The 17,004-nt window shown below is 45.6% G+C and overlaps 1 protein-coding gene across 1 annotated transcript in view; it reads right to left on the bottom strand.

Moving 5' to 3' along the window:
• Positions 1-16,722, bottom strand: part of LOC136614048 (leucine-rich colipase-like protein 1) — a 463,073-nt gene extending 446,351 nt beyond the window's left edge. The window contains exon 1 of the mRNA XM_066594095.1: positions 16,590-16,722. Within this exon, the coding sequence (XP_066450192.1) occupies positions 16,590-16,670 (81 nt within the window). The 5' untranslated portion in view covers positions 16,671-16,722. The remainder of the gene's footprint in view (positions 1-16,589) is intronic.
• Between the last annotated feature and the right edge of the window lie 282 nt (positions 16,723-17,004).

The raw sequence follows: 17,004 nt of genomic DNA, 5'->3' as shown, positions 1-17,004 counted from the left end.
TTTAAGCCCATTATAATTGATCTATTAAGGGGTCCTCTTGCTAAGTTAGCCATTAGTTTCCCTGCCTTATTTCCATATTTAAACAGTTTTGCTTCGTTTCGTGAGTGTAGTAACATTTCCCTTTTATGGAGCCATGTTTCATACGATTCTTTTGCTGTCTTCCATTTTTGTTTGTTATGGTCATTTGGGTTGTTTTGGAATTGTGTGTATGACTCACATAGCTGTTTACTATATTGGCTTATTTTATCTTTGATATTTTTTTAGGGATATCTCGTAGGCTGTTATTTTGCCTCGGATTACCGCTTTGGCAGCGTCCCACAGCAACTGGGGGTTATTCGAGTGTATTTCATTGTCTGACATATATTCTAGCCACCACCCCTTTAACAAGGCACAGAAAGTTTCATCTTCCACCAGATATGTTGGGAATCTCCATATATAGTCAGTACCCCTCGGTAGTTTCTCGCTCAGGAACCATATCACTGGAGCATGGTCAGAGATTAACATATCGCCTATAGATATATTAAGTGTTCTTGGTATCACAAAGGGCGCTACCAGCATATAGTCTATCCTGGACCATGATGTGTGTGAATGCGAAAAAAGGTGTAAATTCCCGTCCCTCTGGATTAAGTTCTCTCAGCCTTTTTTTTTTGCAAGCTAAACATTCCCAGATCCTTTAACTGTTCCTCATAGGACTAGATTTGCAGACTGCTCACCATCTTGGTAACTCTTCTCTGAACTTGCTCCAGTTTGTCTATGTCTTTTTTTTAAAGTGGGGTCCCCAGAACTAGGCACAGTATTCCAGATGAGGTCTAACTAAGGAAGAGTAGAGGGGGGTAATGACCTCACATGATCTAGACTCTATGCGTCTCTTAATACATCCCAAAATTGTGTTTGTCTTTTTGGCTGCTGCATCACATTGTTGACTCATGTTCAGTCTATGATCTATTAGTATACCCAAGTCTTTTTACCATGTGCTTCTGCTTAGCCCTATTCCTCCCATCCTGTAAGTTCTTCTTTCAATTTTCTTGCCCAGATGTAGGACTTTGCATTTCTCCTTGTTAAATACCATTCTGTTAGTCGCCGCACACTGATCAAGCTTGTCTAGATGCTTTTGAACTCTCTCTCCCTCTTTCTTATAAATTCCCTCCTCCAGATCATTTATAAAAATGTTGAACAACACTGGGCCCAGGACAAAGCCTTTTGGTACCCCACTTGATACATAGATGAGGCTTGTATATGGGGCCAGTCACACAGATACGTGTAGTGCACCATGCAGGGAGCAGCCTGGCCCTTAAATGCGACGAGACCTGCTGGCGCACACGGATTTGTCCCGCCGACAGGAGATAAATCCATCTGTATGCAAAAAGATCACAGAACCCCAAAGCTCAGCCGCAATATTCCACCGAGGGTTAAACAGTCAGATCTATGTGGATAAATCTGACGCGGATCTGACGGATTATAGACCGTGCGAATGAGACCTTGTACTGTATGCGGAGGAGAAACCAGGACAGCAGCGGCATGCAGGTACTCACCCGACCGAGACAGTTCACTCCAACTGCTTTTGGTACACATTTGGGTAGGAAAGAAATAGCGGAAATAATACAACACCCGCTGTTACATTCATCACTGCGAAAACATCCATTTCCGATTTTCTTAATGTAAAAGAGAGGAAATAAATGATTAGTGAATTTGTTTCTAAGGCGTCACATTTACATCACAGGAGGAAGTAAAGACTGTTACAGACTTGCCAACTCTCCAGTAACATCCGGGAGACTCCCAGGCAGAAGGGAGACCTGATTACCGGAATAGTTGTCAAATCTGCCGTACGTCACTGAAGCCTCTCATAAGGGACCCTACACAAAAGATTCCTCTCCCCTGGCCGATGGATGTATGTCAGGCAGCCAGGGACATGCTGACATCTTGTTGACCTTTTTTGCACATAAATCCTGCCCTCCCTTTGGAGATCAGCGGCGCCCCTGCAGGCATAACCATAGAAACACCAATACATCATGATGAGTGAGGCAGAGGGCCTCAGGAGGTAATGCTGTGGGCCTGGAGGTCCAGTAGAAGTGTGCCTTTTCCATGCCATGTTTGGGCATAAACCTGTCAGTAAGTGAAGGCATCAGCTGATCCCCGCGCTGGAGTATCATCTCCAAGACAGATAAGGGGGGAGAATTCTTGTCATCCAGTAGTTACTTCTGTGGGCTGCAGTAGGGATTCCTATAATGGAAGTGTATAATCACTGCCACCAGGATCTTTGTATGGATTTCATTCCTTTTAAGTGAATTATCTGTAAGTAGACGCAGCGTGAGGCCGGAGGTTCAGGGTCCGAGAATCTCCCGTCTGGCGCTACACCTCCCGCCCCACGCGGTTTTACCTCAAATTGTATCAGTTGTTTAATGCAGTTTGTCAGTGAGGCTCGTACAGATAAAACACAAGGCGGTAAAGGTTACCTGTGGAACCCATGTGTCCCAAAACTGCATCAAAACATGGTTTACAGTAAAGAGCGGCGTACTACTACTGCTATGTGTACAGGCACACCGAGGGGGTATTTATCATACAGTTCCAGGAGGTAATAACCAATGTCGGAAAGACAATTTACCCCGCGTTGCAGAGGACCACGAGTGAGCGGTTTCTCAGTTCATAAAACAATCAGGTTTATTTCAGCACATAAACGGGCCTTGTACAAGCTTAAAATCCAAGGAATCACAAACAGATATATACATAAAGGTTACTCCCAACGAGGCGTCACCCAGCGGCATCATGTGATGTCCTCTGACGTAATTGATGGGGAGGGGCTCGATTCCCTCTAACGTGAAAAAAATCACATGACCTTGTTTGGACCACAATGGGCGTTCCAATTACTCATCAAACTTTATCACTCCAACTGCACAGAGAGAAGCTTACGTTTTACTACCGTTTTGTTTATAAATGGGTACATATTACAGATGAGCGAGTATACTCGCTAAGGCACATTACTCGAGCGAGTAGTGCCTTAGCCGAGTATCTCCCCGCTCGTCCTTAAAGATTCGGGGACCGGCGCGGGTGACAGGTGAGTTGCAGCGGGGAGCGGATGGAGAGAGGGGGAGAGAGATCTCCCCTCCGTTCCTCCCCGCCACCGGCCCCCGAATCTTTAGAGACGAGCGGGGAGATACTCGGCTAAGGCACTACTCGCTCGAGTAAAGTACCTTAGCGAGTATACTCGCTCATCTCTAGTACATATCATTCATCAGTTACGTGCATTACTTAGTCACAAAATAATCTCTGCATATAAATTCAATTGCTTACTTAAGACCCAATTATGTACTAAGACATAATTCAATTTGTTATATTATAATTATGTTTAATTGGAACGCCCATTGCGGTCCAAACAAGGTCATGTGATTTTTTTCACGTTGGAGGGAATCGAGCCCCTCCCCATTAATTACGCCAGAGGACATCCCATGATGCCGCTGGGTGACGCCTCGCTGGGAGTAACCTTTATGTATATATCTGTTTGTGATTCCTTGGATTTTAAGCTTGTACAAGGCCCGTTTATGTGCTGAAATAAACCTGATAGTTTTATGAACTGAAGATCCGCTCACTCGTGGTCCTCCACAGCGCCGGCTACATTGTCTTTCCGACATCGGTTGTTACTTCACGGTCAGCTCCTGGTCACCCAGAGAAGCTAGTATACCCTGGACGTCTCTCCATCACCAGGTGGATTTGGGATAAAGAGTGATTCTTACACGCTATCCTGGACAATGGGTGCCGAAGGGCCGTCCCTGAGCAGGGTTAACCCTTCGAGCACCAGGTGAGTTATACTCTATATTTCCCTACTGTTCCAGGAGGAGTAAAGGAGGAACAGCCGTAGGGTTATTTGATCGCTCTGCGTATCTCATCTGTAGGGCATAGAATTCAGATGTTTCCTTGTGCAAAATTTCAGGTCCACACTGTAGATTCTCAATGATGAAACCACGCCAGGCAGCCGCACATGGATCTGTCCCGTAACAGAGGTTACATCTACGTGCGAATGCGCACTAAAATCTGCAGCAGAATTCGAGACCTCAGTCTCAGAGGTCTGCCAGTGGGTAAAATTGTCAGAGCCGCATCAGGAAAATATGGCACAAATCTGACAGTTTAACCCTTTCCAATCCACTGTCTGAGGTCTAAAGATATTTTTGATTTAATGCTGTACAGCTCCGATGTTGGAAGGTATCCGTCGGGCTCTCTTAGGCCTTAGTCACACGGGCGGTTTTTGCCGCGATTTGCGGATCGCATGACGGATGTGCATCCGCAAATCGCGTGACCGGGGCCGAAAAATCGCCCGAAAAATCTGCTCCTAGCCACGTTTCATTAGAAACGGGCCGGAGCAGTGAAGCGCTGTCCAGCGCATTGAATTCAATGGAGCCGGCAATACAGCCGGCTCCATTGAAAGCAATGGGCTGCAGGTGAACTCAGGATGAATTTTCGGGAAGGGCTTAAAAATATAAGCCCTTCCCTGAAAATCATCCAAAACTGTGCAAAAAGTAAAAAAAAAAATAATTATACACTCACCTTGTCCCGGCAGCCGGAGTTCAGCCGCGGGCGGCCAGCAGTTCTCCTGAACTGCTCTGAGTAGTATTCAGCAGCCGGGGATTTAAAATCCCCCCTTGCTGAATGAGCTGCCTCTGATTGGTCACAGCCCTCACCAATCAGAGGCAGCTCTCACTCACACCCCATCAAGAATTCATGAATGGGTGAGTGAGTGCTGCCTCTGATTGGTGAGGGCTGTGACCAATCAGAGGCAGCCCATTCAGCAGGCAGGGATTTTAAATCCCCGGCTGCTGAATACTACTCAGAGCAGTTCAGGAGAACTGCCGGCCGCGGCTGAACTCCGGCTGCACGGACAAGGTGAGTATATATTTTTTTTAACTTTTTACACAGTTTTGGATGAATTTCAGGGAAGGGCTTATATTTTTGAGCCCTTCCCGAAAATTCATCGTGCGATCGCCGGCAGCCCATTGCTTTCAATGGAGCCGGCTGTATTGCCAGCTCCATTGAATTCAATGGGCAAACATCATTCTTCTCTGCCACAGTTGTTACAGCTGTGGCAGAGGAGAATGATTGGTCTAGTATATGTTCTCAATGGGGTCGGCGCTGCTGCCGGCCCCATTGAGTGCATATAGAGAAGAGAACAGGAATCACAGATAGGTGCGATCTGTGATTTCTGTTCTATAATTTATCGGACAAGCGCATAAAAAGCGCTCATGTGTCCGATACCATTGCAAAGCAATGGTTTTATAAAATCACCGGACGCATGCGCATGCGCAAATCGCGCGAAAAAACGCCCGTGTGACTAAGGCCTTACTGTATTTTGCCAGCCTCTGCTGTTGGAGCCTATCCAACGTGTCACCTGATGCAGTACTGGCTTTAGCCAGCAGATGGCGCCATTGTTAATGGCAGAAAAAGAGTAAGCCCCGCCTAGGAAAACCAGGATACAAATTGGATTGGAAAGGGTTAAGGTCACTCTCACACACAGCATCGGCAAAATGCTGCGATTTCTTTTTACCGTGATATTTGAATGCACCCCGCCATTGTGATGGGTGATGGGGTGTGCTTAAAAAGTGTGAAAATGCGCCAAATAGAGTAATCAGCACTCAAAAATCGCGTTTTAGAAAACGCTGCATTCGAGCGCAGGTCTGCGAGGCCCCATTGAAATTAATGTTGTATCACAATTACCATGGTGTTCAAAATACCGCAGTGATCGCAGTATAAAGCACGTGTGTGAGAGTGGCCTGCGGCCGGCATGAGCGGGGAATCATACGAGTCTGTCCTCTGCGCACACCATATAACAACTGGTTACAGGTACTCACCGGGCCGTAGCAACTCCCAAATGCCATAGGGCATGAAGCGCATTTACCTGGGTCCCGGGGAGAAGATCTGATGCAACATTCGCTCTGACATTGAGTACTAGTCAGGCATGGACCTCCCAGGGGCTAAATGCAAAACAGAGGAAATAAATATTTAGTGAATTTGTTCATAAGGATTCACATTTATGTCACATGAGGCAGTACAGACGATTTATACGTGTCACCCCAGAATATCTACTGCATGTGGCTTGGAAGGAAGCCTTTTATAGAGGATTTCTCTTGGCCTTGGCTGCTGGATGTATGGCAGGCGCCCGAGACATGCTGGACTTCCTGCTGACCTTGCCTCCAAATAAATCCTGCCCTTCCTAGAGATCAGCGGCGCCCCTGCAGGCAGACCCCATGAAACACAATCACTCCAGCAAGATGAGTGAGGCAGAGTCGTGCAGCAGAGATGCCAATGCTGTGGAGCCCGGAGGTGCAGTAGACGTGTGCCCTTTACATGCCAGGCTTGGATATAAACCTGTCAGTAAGTGGAGGCAGCAATATATCCCCGGGCCATAGGCGTACTGTCAGGTGTCGCTGTGGATGCAGTGGCCACTCGGCCCCTGCGTTCAGGGGGGCCCAGAGGCCACCCACTGCCATATACATATGCACATTGAGTGCATTACCGGCTGATCGCTCTGTCTGCAGCATCGCACTGATCACGCGGCAGGCAGAGCGGCCAGCCTTAGAGGAAGCAGAGAAGAGCAGGGGGGAGGAGGAGGGAGGCAGTCACACAGGCCGGCAGGGCACAGTGATTATGTCATCATGTGCTGCCCCTGCTACTTCTGAACAGAGGCTGCTGCCTCTGCCTGTTCTGCCTCTACCAAATAGAGGAGAAATGGTCCTGGCCCCAGGGTAAGTGTGTGTGTGTGCATATGTATGTATGTATATATACCTATATTATATATATATGTGTGTGTGTGTGTGTGTGTGTGTGTGTGTGTATCTGTCTCATATCTATTTCTTTATCCTATCTCATATCTATCCATCCATCCATCCATCTATCTCCCTGGATTTACTGTATGTAATTTTACCCCTTACACGCAATTAAAAAACGCATCAAAAATACATGCGGTCTTTTGGCCCAATATGAGGAGATGAAGGCTGATGAGGACATGGCCATATAAGGTTTTTATGCAGTTTGGCAGCCTTGGCTACATTTTAGGACAACCGCTAGAGCTAGGGAATGGGTGTCTTTGGGGTGAATGGGGCATGGGCTCCTCGCCCTCCCTCTTCTCCTCTAATACTTCAATGCTTTCTGCAAGGGGACAGTCGAGGTTGGTGTTCCCCGTTATCATTACGTGGTATCTATCTCACCAGGCCAATATTTTGTGACAACAGAGAGCATGTGTATACAATTTTACATACGCGTTATAGAGATTCATCTTGGACCATCTCCAAATCCTCCCCCTCCTTCTCTGCGCTTCCCTCCCCTGGTCTAAAAGTTGTGATATTTTTTATTTTTTTATTTTCTTATATATATTTTTTTTTTCTTTCTTTTCTTTTTTCTTTCTTTTATTTTCTCTCCCTCTCTTGGGTTTCTTTTTTGTTTTCTCACTTTTCCTTTTTATATTTTACTTTTGCTTTCTTTGCTTTGTTTTAGTATATTGTAGTGGATAAGATGGATAGAATTGGTTTTATATTTGCGGGGACTGGGGGATGTATACCTGTAGTGGGTGTAAGTTATAATAATGTTACGGTTAAGTATGCATCACTTGCAGATCCTCACTTTATTATTTGTACACTGTTTAATCTATCCAAATAAAAACTTTTTGAACAAAAAATACATGCAGTTTTTAATAGTTTATGCAGCTTCTTATTAACATTTGTGGTCTTTAAAAACCATGCAGGTTTTTATACTGTTTTTCTGAATTGTGGTTTTAAAGTACAACAAAAACATAAACCCCCCTAAGGTCGCTCTCACGCGTGGCGGTTTATAGGAATTATTCAGGCCATTTTTCAGATATTATTGTTATGTTTCGTCATATAAAAGCCTAAATCTGCTCCCATCACATTTATTTGGAGAATTTAATCCTTATTTCTGTTTCCTCTTCTCTATGCCTTTGCATGTTTAAGTGTCAGTCTTCACTGAAGCTCAGGCATTCTTTTCATGAACTCAGTTTTCGATAAGCAGTGTTATAGAATTGTCTAGAAAAGGGAGGGCTGCGGTGCATTTATTTATAGCAAGAAGCATAAAACTGAGTGTTGGCGGTACGATACAGATCTCTATAGATAAACATTGCAGTTCACATTCAGACTTCCCAACTAGCTATTCACCAGTAATATAATGTTACTCAATAGCAGGGGCACAATTAGAAACTGATGAGCCACATGGCACCATTTTCATTTCTGTCCAGAGGAACTTGGCCCGCAATCCCAAACTAGGCCATTGTAATCTGGCTGAACGTCGGAGTGTAGCGCCCATCGAACAGCTACTAATGGCCTCTCCTGAGGGTGAGCCATCAGTGGCCCATAACTGGACAACCCTGTTGTATGAGCCGCAACACAGAAATTGGGAAACTTCTTGTCCCATCTGTCTTGGTCAATCACACGCCTCAGTGTACCCCGAGCCCTGCACAACAGGCAGCCATTGATGTAACAACTCACGTCTAACTACAGGCCGGGGGCCTAAAAGAAACTACATGGAATCCCGTTATATTACTATCGCTTGGATTCAAAGGAGGGGAAATGGCCACAGTAACCAGGAGCCTGAAAATACTCTGTATTGTAAATCACTAGAGCCCACAGAACAACAAGATGTCTCATGGCAACATGATTGCATTTGAGTATGTTAAATATGAGCCAATTGCTAATGCAGATTTTGAGTTTTCCTGTAGATTGTTCCAGATATCATGAAGATGGACAAGTAGAACAGGTTATGCATTAATCGTAGAAAAAAACCCCTCTATTCCAGGGACTATATTCAAAGAGGCTGGCGCTGATGACGCTCACTACAATGTAGATTGGCTTGAAGGTAAGACAGTGTTGGCACCGACTTGAGGTACTCATTTGGAATCGCATTCAATTTTGCACCTTTGTGGTGAAGTTGAAATTTTGTAGGGTCATTGGGTAAACCAGTCTACAATGCAGAAGCAGTGTCTTTGTTGTATAGGGTTTTAGCTCTTCCTACACAGGTAGTTGTCATCAAGGTCTAGGCTCACACCAATATGTAACTCCTGAGGCTCTAAAGGACCAGAGATTAGACAGAGTAGCCTGATTCTACTTGACTGAGGTAATGGCTATTAACCTGGCTGCACCTGAAGCAGATGTGAATATCTCTCTGCTGCTTGAAATTGCAGAAATAGGCCTCAAAGGGAGACAAGGAAGACCGGGAAATGAAAGGGAGAACAGAACCCTGATGGGGTCTGAAGGAAGGATCACCTTCTGTGCCTCCCCCACACGCTCTACTCCATGATGTCACACCTGAGCCATGAGCTAACACATTAATCCAAGGTGGTACTCTGTGGTATAGTGTCTTCTGCGTGGATTGTCTCAGGGTTTAACACTGCTGTTACCCAGTTTGTACAGTGCTGCATGGTATGTGCCCATTAGAGATGAGCGAACACGTTCGGCCCCGCCCCTTTTTCGCCCGAACACCGAACTTTGCGAACACTTCAGTGTTCGGGCGAAAAAGTTCGGGGGCCGCCGTGGCAGCGCGGGGGGGGTGCGGCGGGGAGTGGGGGGGAGAGGGAGAGAGAGAGGGCTCCCCCCTGTTCCCCGCTACTGCCGCCCGCGCCGCCGCGCATCTCCCCGCCCCCCGGCGGCACCCGGACACTTACGCGCGAACACTGCAGTGTTCGGCAAAGCCGGTGTCCGGGTGCGGATGTGTCCGTAACGGACACGTTCGCTCATCACTAGTGCCCATCACAATCCAGGCCAATTGGTCAAAGTACCTCCTCGCTGTTACTTCAGGCCAGACTATCAGTTTCAGTGACTGCAGATTGACTGCATACAGCTACTAAAGGTAGGTATTTTGGGGTTTGTGTTGGTTTGCATAGACCTCTTCTCATGTCAGCTAGAGGTGTGGATTGTAAAATTAAATTTTAAAAAATGCCAATGCCAAAACCAGAAATTGTTAACTGAAGTTATTTGTATATGATGTACCAGAAGTCATAGAAAATAATAGTGGCACAGATTTTATTAGCCCTTTAGTCTGTCAGAACAGTGCCTAATCAAAAGAGTAAAAGCCCTTTTACATGCAATGATTTGTTCAAAATTCGTTCAAACGATGGCATATAAGTAATAATTGTTGCGCTTCCATCGTGCACTTTTCGGCTGAATGATTATTTTAAGGTGAGAAAATCCATCTTTCAGCTGGAGAGAGATAACAGGGACCGCACACTGTATTCTCAGTTGGTTGCTGGAGATTACATTGTATTCTGTCTGTGGCCCATGAGTGGCCCATAACTGGGCAACCCATGCCAAGACAATGCAGCTGTGTGCAAAGTGCAGCCCACATGCTGGGATTTGCAAACAGCCTTTGAATGCACTTTTTTTCACTCAAGTAAAGGTAATAAACTGCTAATGGACATTAGTGTCTATTACCACTTTATGCAAAACGATCACTAAAACTTTCCATCTTTCCATGTTTGAAAGATTGTCTTTGCGTGTAAAGAGGCCTTTAGTTGAGTCCCTATGGAGTTTTGTTTAGTAGGGTCTATACTTTCCCAGCATGAAAACCTCACTTTATATGCGAGTGCTTTATATCAGTAATTAATTTACTGATGGCAGTGTGAATTATACCTTTATAACCCCTGCAAACTGACCATACATAACCCAAGAACCAAACAACAGACCTCGGACTTCCACCAGGCGATGGAAGGGTGCCACAGATGACACTTCCACCCTGCTGTGGCCATATTTCTGGAAGCTTGTCACTCTACGCATGACTGAAGCTTGAGGATCTGCACTGGTGGAAGAGGTAGATCTTCAGCCGTACTCTAATCACTTCAGAGGTTGACTAGCCTACATATGGCACAAGAACGAGGATTACCTTTATGCTATTATGATGTCTAGTACAATGTGAAAAAGAATGGATAAAAGAGATTGGATGTGTCATATGTATCATGAATGGTCACTCAGTGCCAGTGAACCCTAGGACCTTAGCATATCATACATGTTATCAATGTGTGGGACAACATAACATGGTAGAAAATTGGGCCACAACGTAGATTTTTAGATGACACATGTCTGGTATCCTAGATATTTTGCCATGGCCAATTGGTAAGCTTCATGTAAAGTAAGGGCCATAACTAAGCCTGCATGGCTGTAAGTGGTGGCCAGACATGACAGGGTTAACAGGGAGGGGATGTAAAGGGGGTTAATAAGGAAAATAAGGAGGGGTTAAAAGAAGAAAAGGGGGAACAGGGAAGAACAGTTAAGTGACATCACAGACAGCAGACAAGAAGAACAAGAGAAGACGGAAGATCGATGAAGAGGAGCTTTTTCATACCCGATTAAATAAAGCATCTGATAGAAGAATTACATTCTGTTGCAGCCGTCAGAGATGATGTCTGGCTTCAGCAAGTAGTAAGGGAAGCCTTATCGCCACCAGGGACAGCACCCCAGTCTCTGGCAGTGATGAGTGAGAGCAGAGTGGGGGGAGAGATGGGGAGAGCCCTTTCAGGACCACGGACAGCACCCGAGACACTGATGCAAGAGAGCAGGGAGAAGAGCAGTGAGGAACTCCCTATCAGGACCAAGGACAGCATCCGAGAGGCTGGTGGTGAGGGAGAGCAGAGGCAGGAGATTGCGGGCACCTTTGCAGTTGAGCCCCGACACTGTATCCAGGCTTTGACACCATGTAGGGAGACTGTCTTCGGCCCTCTAGGTCAGCCTTCTGCTGGTTCACCTGCCAGCGCTGCGGGTATGCCTGGGAAGAAACCCGCTAAATGGCAGGGCCCTGGGCTGCGGTCCAGAGCTCACTCATTAAAAGGGGCGGGACTTAACTGGGGGCTGACACCAGAGAGGAATATTAGGTGTGGGGTGGTGCTTACCTGGAGATACACCGGTCAGGGAGTGTCTTCACCACGGTGCTACACTATCTGATGACGATGCTAGGAATGAGAGTCTAGAGAGAGGGTCCAGGGGACGAGTCTGCAGCGTCTGGATGACAGCCTGTCAGTCCAGCAGCGCAGAGGTCGGTTCCATCTGCAGGGAGATCGATATCAGTTCCAGGAGAGGGGGATATGTTGCAGCTGTTTCGGAATCCAGATGGGAGATGTTCCAGTGGCAGAAGAAAAGATGGTGTGTGGCAGCGTTTATGTTTGTTACGAAGCAGCACGTCTCAGTGAGTGGGTCAATATGGACAAGTGGGAGGGAATAAATTGGGCATCTGCTGGTAATTCAATGAGGGTTAGTGCAAATTCAGAGGGAGCTGCAAACTCAAACATATATGCTGGCATTACAGTGGCGCATCACATGGTGCAGCCAGATGCTTTAAAAGAAGAAAGGGAAAATGGCCAGCAAGTAATGAAGAAAGGGATAATGCGATGAGGCTAGCAGAAATGCTGCCTTATCTAAGTAGGTGTCTGGATGCGGTTAAAGTGGAATTGTTACTGTTAGGTTTCCGTGAAGATTTTTATATCCCCCCAGTTACATCATGTTCTTTTTTCTACTGTGATTTGCAGTCCGCTACGATGCATCCTGAGGTTGTTTCAGAAAAATTGGGGAAGGAAGTGCGTTTAGGCCAAATGGTAAACCATTGGGAGTTATACCTAAAAAGGGCTAAATAGATTTTGGTTGATCCACCATTTGTCATACTCAAAGGGAACATCGGTCAATGATGGCATGGATTGTGAACTTTGTTCGGTGGTTTATACATCATTTTATGCTGCGGTAAATTGGGTTAGAAAGTATGGAAAGGGGGCTTTGTTGGCAAAACCAGTGCATCCTGACAGCTATCGTTTGTTGGGGTGTTATTGGGAAAGAAGGTATTTTGCAGACAGATGTTTGCTGATGGGATGCACAATCTCATGCGCATACTTTGAGACATTCAGTTCATTTTTGTAATAGGTGAAAAAGGAGGTGGCGGGCATTGACTCAGTTATTAATTATTCAGATGATTTTTTGTGCATGCACAAAATTACCAATGTGTTCCCCGTTGTTAGCTACAGTGGAGTGGGTGGCACTTCATTTTGAGGGTGCCATTAGCCCCGGAAAAGACGGACGGACTGGTGACTTGCTTGGATTTCCTGGGCATTACCATTGATTTGTAGGTCATCGAGTATAGACTGCCAGTAACAAAATTACAGGATTTGCGACGTAAGTTACTGCGGGCTTGGCAGGTCAACATAGGTTACATTGCGAGAATTGCGTTAGCTTAATATTGCATGTCGAGTCATACCAATAGGTAGGGGTCTTTGCAGAAGGCTGGAGGCAGCGGCAGCGTCAGGAGCACAACTACTGCATCATTTTATTCGATTGGGGAGAGAGCACAAGGAGGAATTGGAAGTTTGGTTGCCTTTTTTTGAATAGTACAACAGAAAATCAGTGATGATTTCGGGGGTAGTAGAAAATGATTGTCAGCATTTTATGGATGCAGAGGGCAGCAAGAGTTTTGGGACCTATTTTCAAGGGCAATGGTGTACAGGGAGTTGGCCGGTGGAATGGAAATAATCGGGTTTGGTTAAGGATTTAGTGTATTTGGAACTGTTTCCAATTGTTTTCGCTGTGTCCTTGTGGGTTGAGTTTTTGAAAAATAACAAACTGTATTTTCACTGCAATAATTTGGGTGTGGTTCAGGTTATTAACAATTTAGCGGCATCTTCTCCCCAATGGTGAATTTGCTGTAACATTTGGTATTACAGGCACTGTTATTAAACATGTGGTATTGGTGGTGCATGTACCAGCTGTACAAAATTCAATAGTGGATACTCTCTCTCGTTTTTAGTGGGAGCAATAGAGAGGTGGTCCTAGGCAAAGTGTGTCCGGCTTGGCTTTGGAAACTGGTCGGCAAGTAGCGGAGCACCTGATAAGTGGATAATTTTTGCACAGAGTACAAGGGGAGCATACAAAGTTGCGTGGAGGGAGTAGAAACAGTGGGTCAAGTTGTTAGGTGACATAAGGACTAATAAGGATAAAGTAGGAGTGGTTTTGCAGTGGTTGGGGAATGCGCATAGGTCAAGTGTATCAGTGGCTATGTTAAATCAATTTTTGGCCAGCCTGTCTCTTGGTTTTGGGATGTGACAGGCCTTAGAAGGCTTTCAAAAGAAAAAAAGTGGTCATGGATAAATGTAGGCCTGTGTCGTTTCAGTTATTGGAAGAAGTGGTGGTTGCATTTGAAATAATCTGTGTGGGGGGTATCGAGGTGGTCTTGTTCCATTTGGCTTTTATGTTGGCATTTTTTGAGCATTATGGTTGGGGGGGAATTGGTTTCACCTAGCAAGAAAAAAAGCAGGGGACTACTAGCATAGGATGTGAGAGTTGGGGAAGAACAACTCAAGTTTTTTATACAAAGGTCTAAGACAGCCCGAAAAGAAAAAGGAAGAAGGGTATTGATTTGACAGGTTCAAGGGGAGTAGATGAGCCTTGTTGCATGTTGAAAGCACTATGACGAGTAACCTTTGTACTATTCTGTAACCTTTGTACTCCAACTCAATTGGTGAGTAACGGAAGTGACGTCAGACGCCAGGGAACGAGCACCAGAAGCTTAAAGCTAGCCAGGAGCAGGGGACACCGGAGCAGCACCAGAGCTGGCACAAGAGTCGGCAACCGCAGATAAAAGCCCTCTTCTCTGTCACCGGTAAAACGGGGCATTTAGCTTTGTCGATCTGTCTCTGACATTAGTCCTCCTCCTGCTACTCCTCCTCCAGAAACATTTCATCGCGCTGAACAGGCAATTTTTCTGCGGCCCAAAAGGCTCATCTACATCTACCAATTTTTTCAACAATTTTTCTAGGTTTCAAAAGTATTGAGACTGTAACATGCACCAATTTTTTCGACAGGGCTGCCAACAGGCTCGGTTACAAATTAAGCAACAGTGAGCTGTATCTTTAAAAAAAATGTTTGAGTTTCACCTGCCCTCTCGGTTGATAAATTTTTCAGAGGTACACTTATACTCTTGGTACACTAATTTTTGGGGCCCACACCTACACTCTTATCCAACTAATTTTTCTGGCCTTCGCCTACACTCATGGTATCCCAATGTTTCAGAGGTTGGCCTATACTATTACTACAGAAATTTTACAGGGGTCTGCCTGCCTGCCTATACTTCTGCTACAAGAAAGTTACAGGGGTCTGCCTATACTGCTGCCACTTGAATGTTACAGGAGTCTGCCTATACTTCTGCTACAAGAATGTTACTGGGGTCTGTCTATACTTCTGCCACGTAAATGTTACAGGGGGTCTGCATATACTGCTGCTACACAAATGTTACAGGGGTCTGGCAATACTGCAGCTACATAAATGTTACAGGGGTCTGCCTATACTGCTGCTAATGAAATGTTACTGGGGTCTGTCTTTACTGTTACTACAGAAATGTTAATGGGGTCTCCCTAGACTTCTGCAACACAAATGTTACTTGGGTCAGCTTATACCTTTGCTACAGGAATATTACAGGGGTCTGTGTATACTATGGGTGCACTGAGTCTTTCCATCACGGTGTTCTACCTATCTGGCCCGAAAAACAACCCAGACTGACTAGAGCATGGCGTGTGGGCCGCAGCCAACATGTATTTCCTCTCACGTAACCGCAGCTATCCGGGGCACTGCAATGGGATTTCTTTATGTATTGTCTGTGGGTTCCTGGGGGCCACCCATGCTGTGGGTGCACACAGACTTCCCATTGAGGTGTTTTACCTGTCTGTCCCCAAAACACTGAGAGACTTGGGTAGGGTTCAGAGTGCAGATGGTTTACCCCTTGCGTTGTCGATGAGGTATCCGACACCCAAACAGAATGAGTAGTGTGTGGACACATGGAGTCCTCATTGGACGCAGGCTCGTGCGGGGGGGGTTGGGCAGCATGTAACCCAGGAGAAGAGGCAGTGGTGTGTCCCGCAGGCAGTGATTGTGCTTGGTTGGATGTAGTGTGGTGCTTGGCTAAGGTGTGCCTTGCTAATGAGCGTTTGTCCGAAGTAAAAATTGTTGGGGGGGGGGCACTCTTGCCGCTATTGTGCCTTAATAGTGAGACCTGGGAACCTGAGATGTAGCCGTGCATGTTGCCCCTCGCCTGCCCTATCCATATCTGTGTCATTTCCATCACTTTCGTAGGTTTTGAAGATTTGCACAAATGAAAACCTTAGCGAGCATCGGCGATATACAAAAGTGCTCGAGTCACCCATTGACTTCAATGGGGTTCGTTACTCAAAAAGAACCCTCGAGCATCGCGGAAAGCTCGTCTCAAGCAACGAGCACCCGGGCATTTTGGTGCTTGCTCATCTCTAGTAACATCCCTTGCACCAGATTCACTCTGAAGATGTTGTACTATTTGTTATTTCAGTGGACTATTGTTTACCAACATAACAGGTTTACTAATGAAACCATATTAGTAAATGTAATGTCCTGCAGCTAAAAGGGATCAGCTGCATGCAGAAATGGTAATCTGCTCAGAAAAGTTTATAGCTGGTAGAGATATAGAAAATAGGTTTTTTAGTTTTTTGCAAGAAATATCCCCTATTGTTAACAGAGAGAAGCTACATATAGAAGCCTGAAGTATCTACATAAATGCAAATATACAACATAGGAAATACATAATGTGATACAAAAAAATCACTTTACCTGTAATTGAGACTGTGCGACCCCAGTGCAGAGCGATAGGCACACAAACAGCAGGATGGACATAATTCTATGCTGTGCCATATCTGTAGTGATGGAAGCTGCAGCAGAAGATTGGAGCGTTTACCCAGCGAGCCAGCAGGCAGACAGGGAGACTGGAGGAGGCTGGGTGCAGATGGGACGTATATAGTTCCCTCAGTCACACGTCACAAAAATTTATGATGAGGAGGAAGGTAAACACCCGGAGCTTACTGTCACATGCTGCATCCAGCCTCCTCCTCCATTTAATAAAGTCTATAAATTTTTTGGCTATGTACATACTGGGCAAACAGAAACACGTGAAGCTTCATGGCCACATGTACTTATATTGTGTTTCACTAAAAATAAGATCTTGTCTTATGTTAATCTTTTCCCCAAA

This window comes from Eleutherodactylus coqui, chromosome 1, assembly GCF_035609145.1.
Source record: "Eleutherodactylus coqui strain aEleCoq1 chromosome 1, aEleCoq1.hap1, whole genome shotgun sequence".
Classification (NCBI taxonomy): Eukaryota; Metazoa; Chordata; class Amphibia; order Anura; family Eleutherodactylidae; genus Eleutherodactylus; species Eleutherodactylus coqui.
The sequence above is the reverse complement of the archived record's forward strand: the minus strand, read 5'-3'. Positions and strand labels throughout refer to the sequence as shown.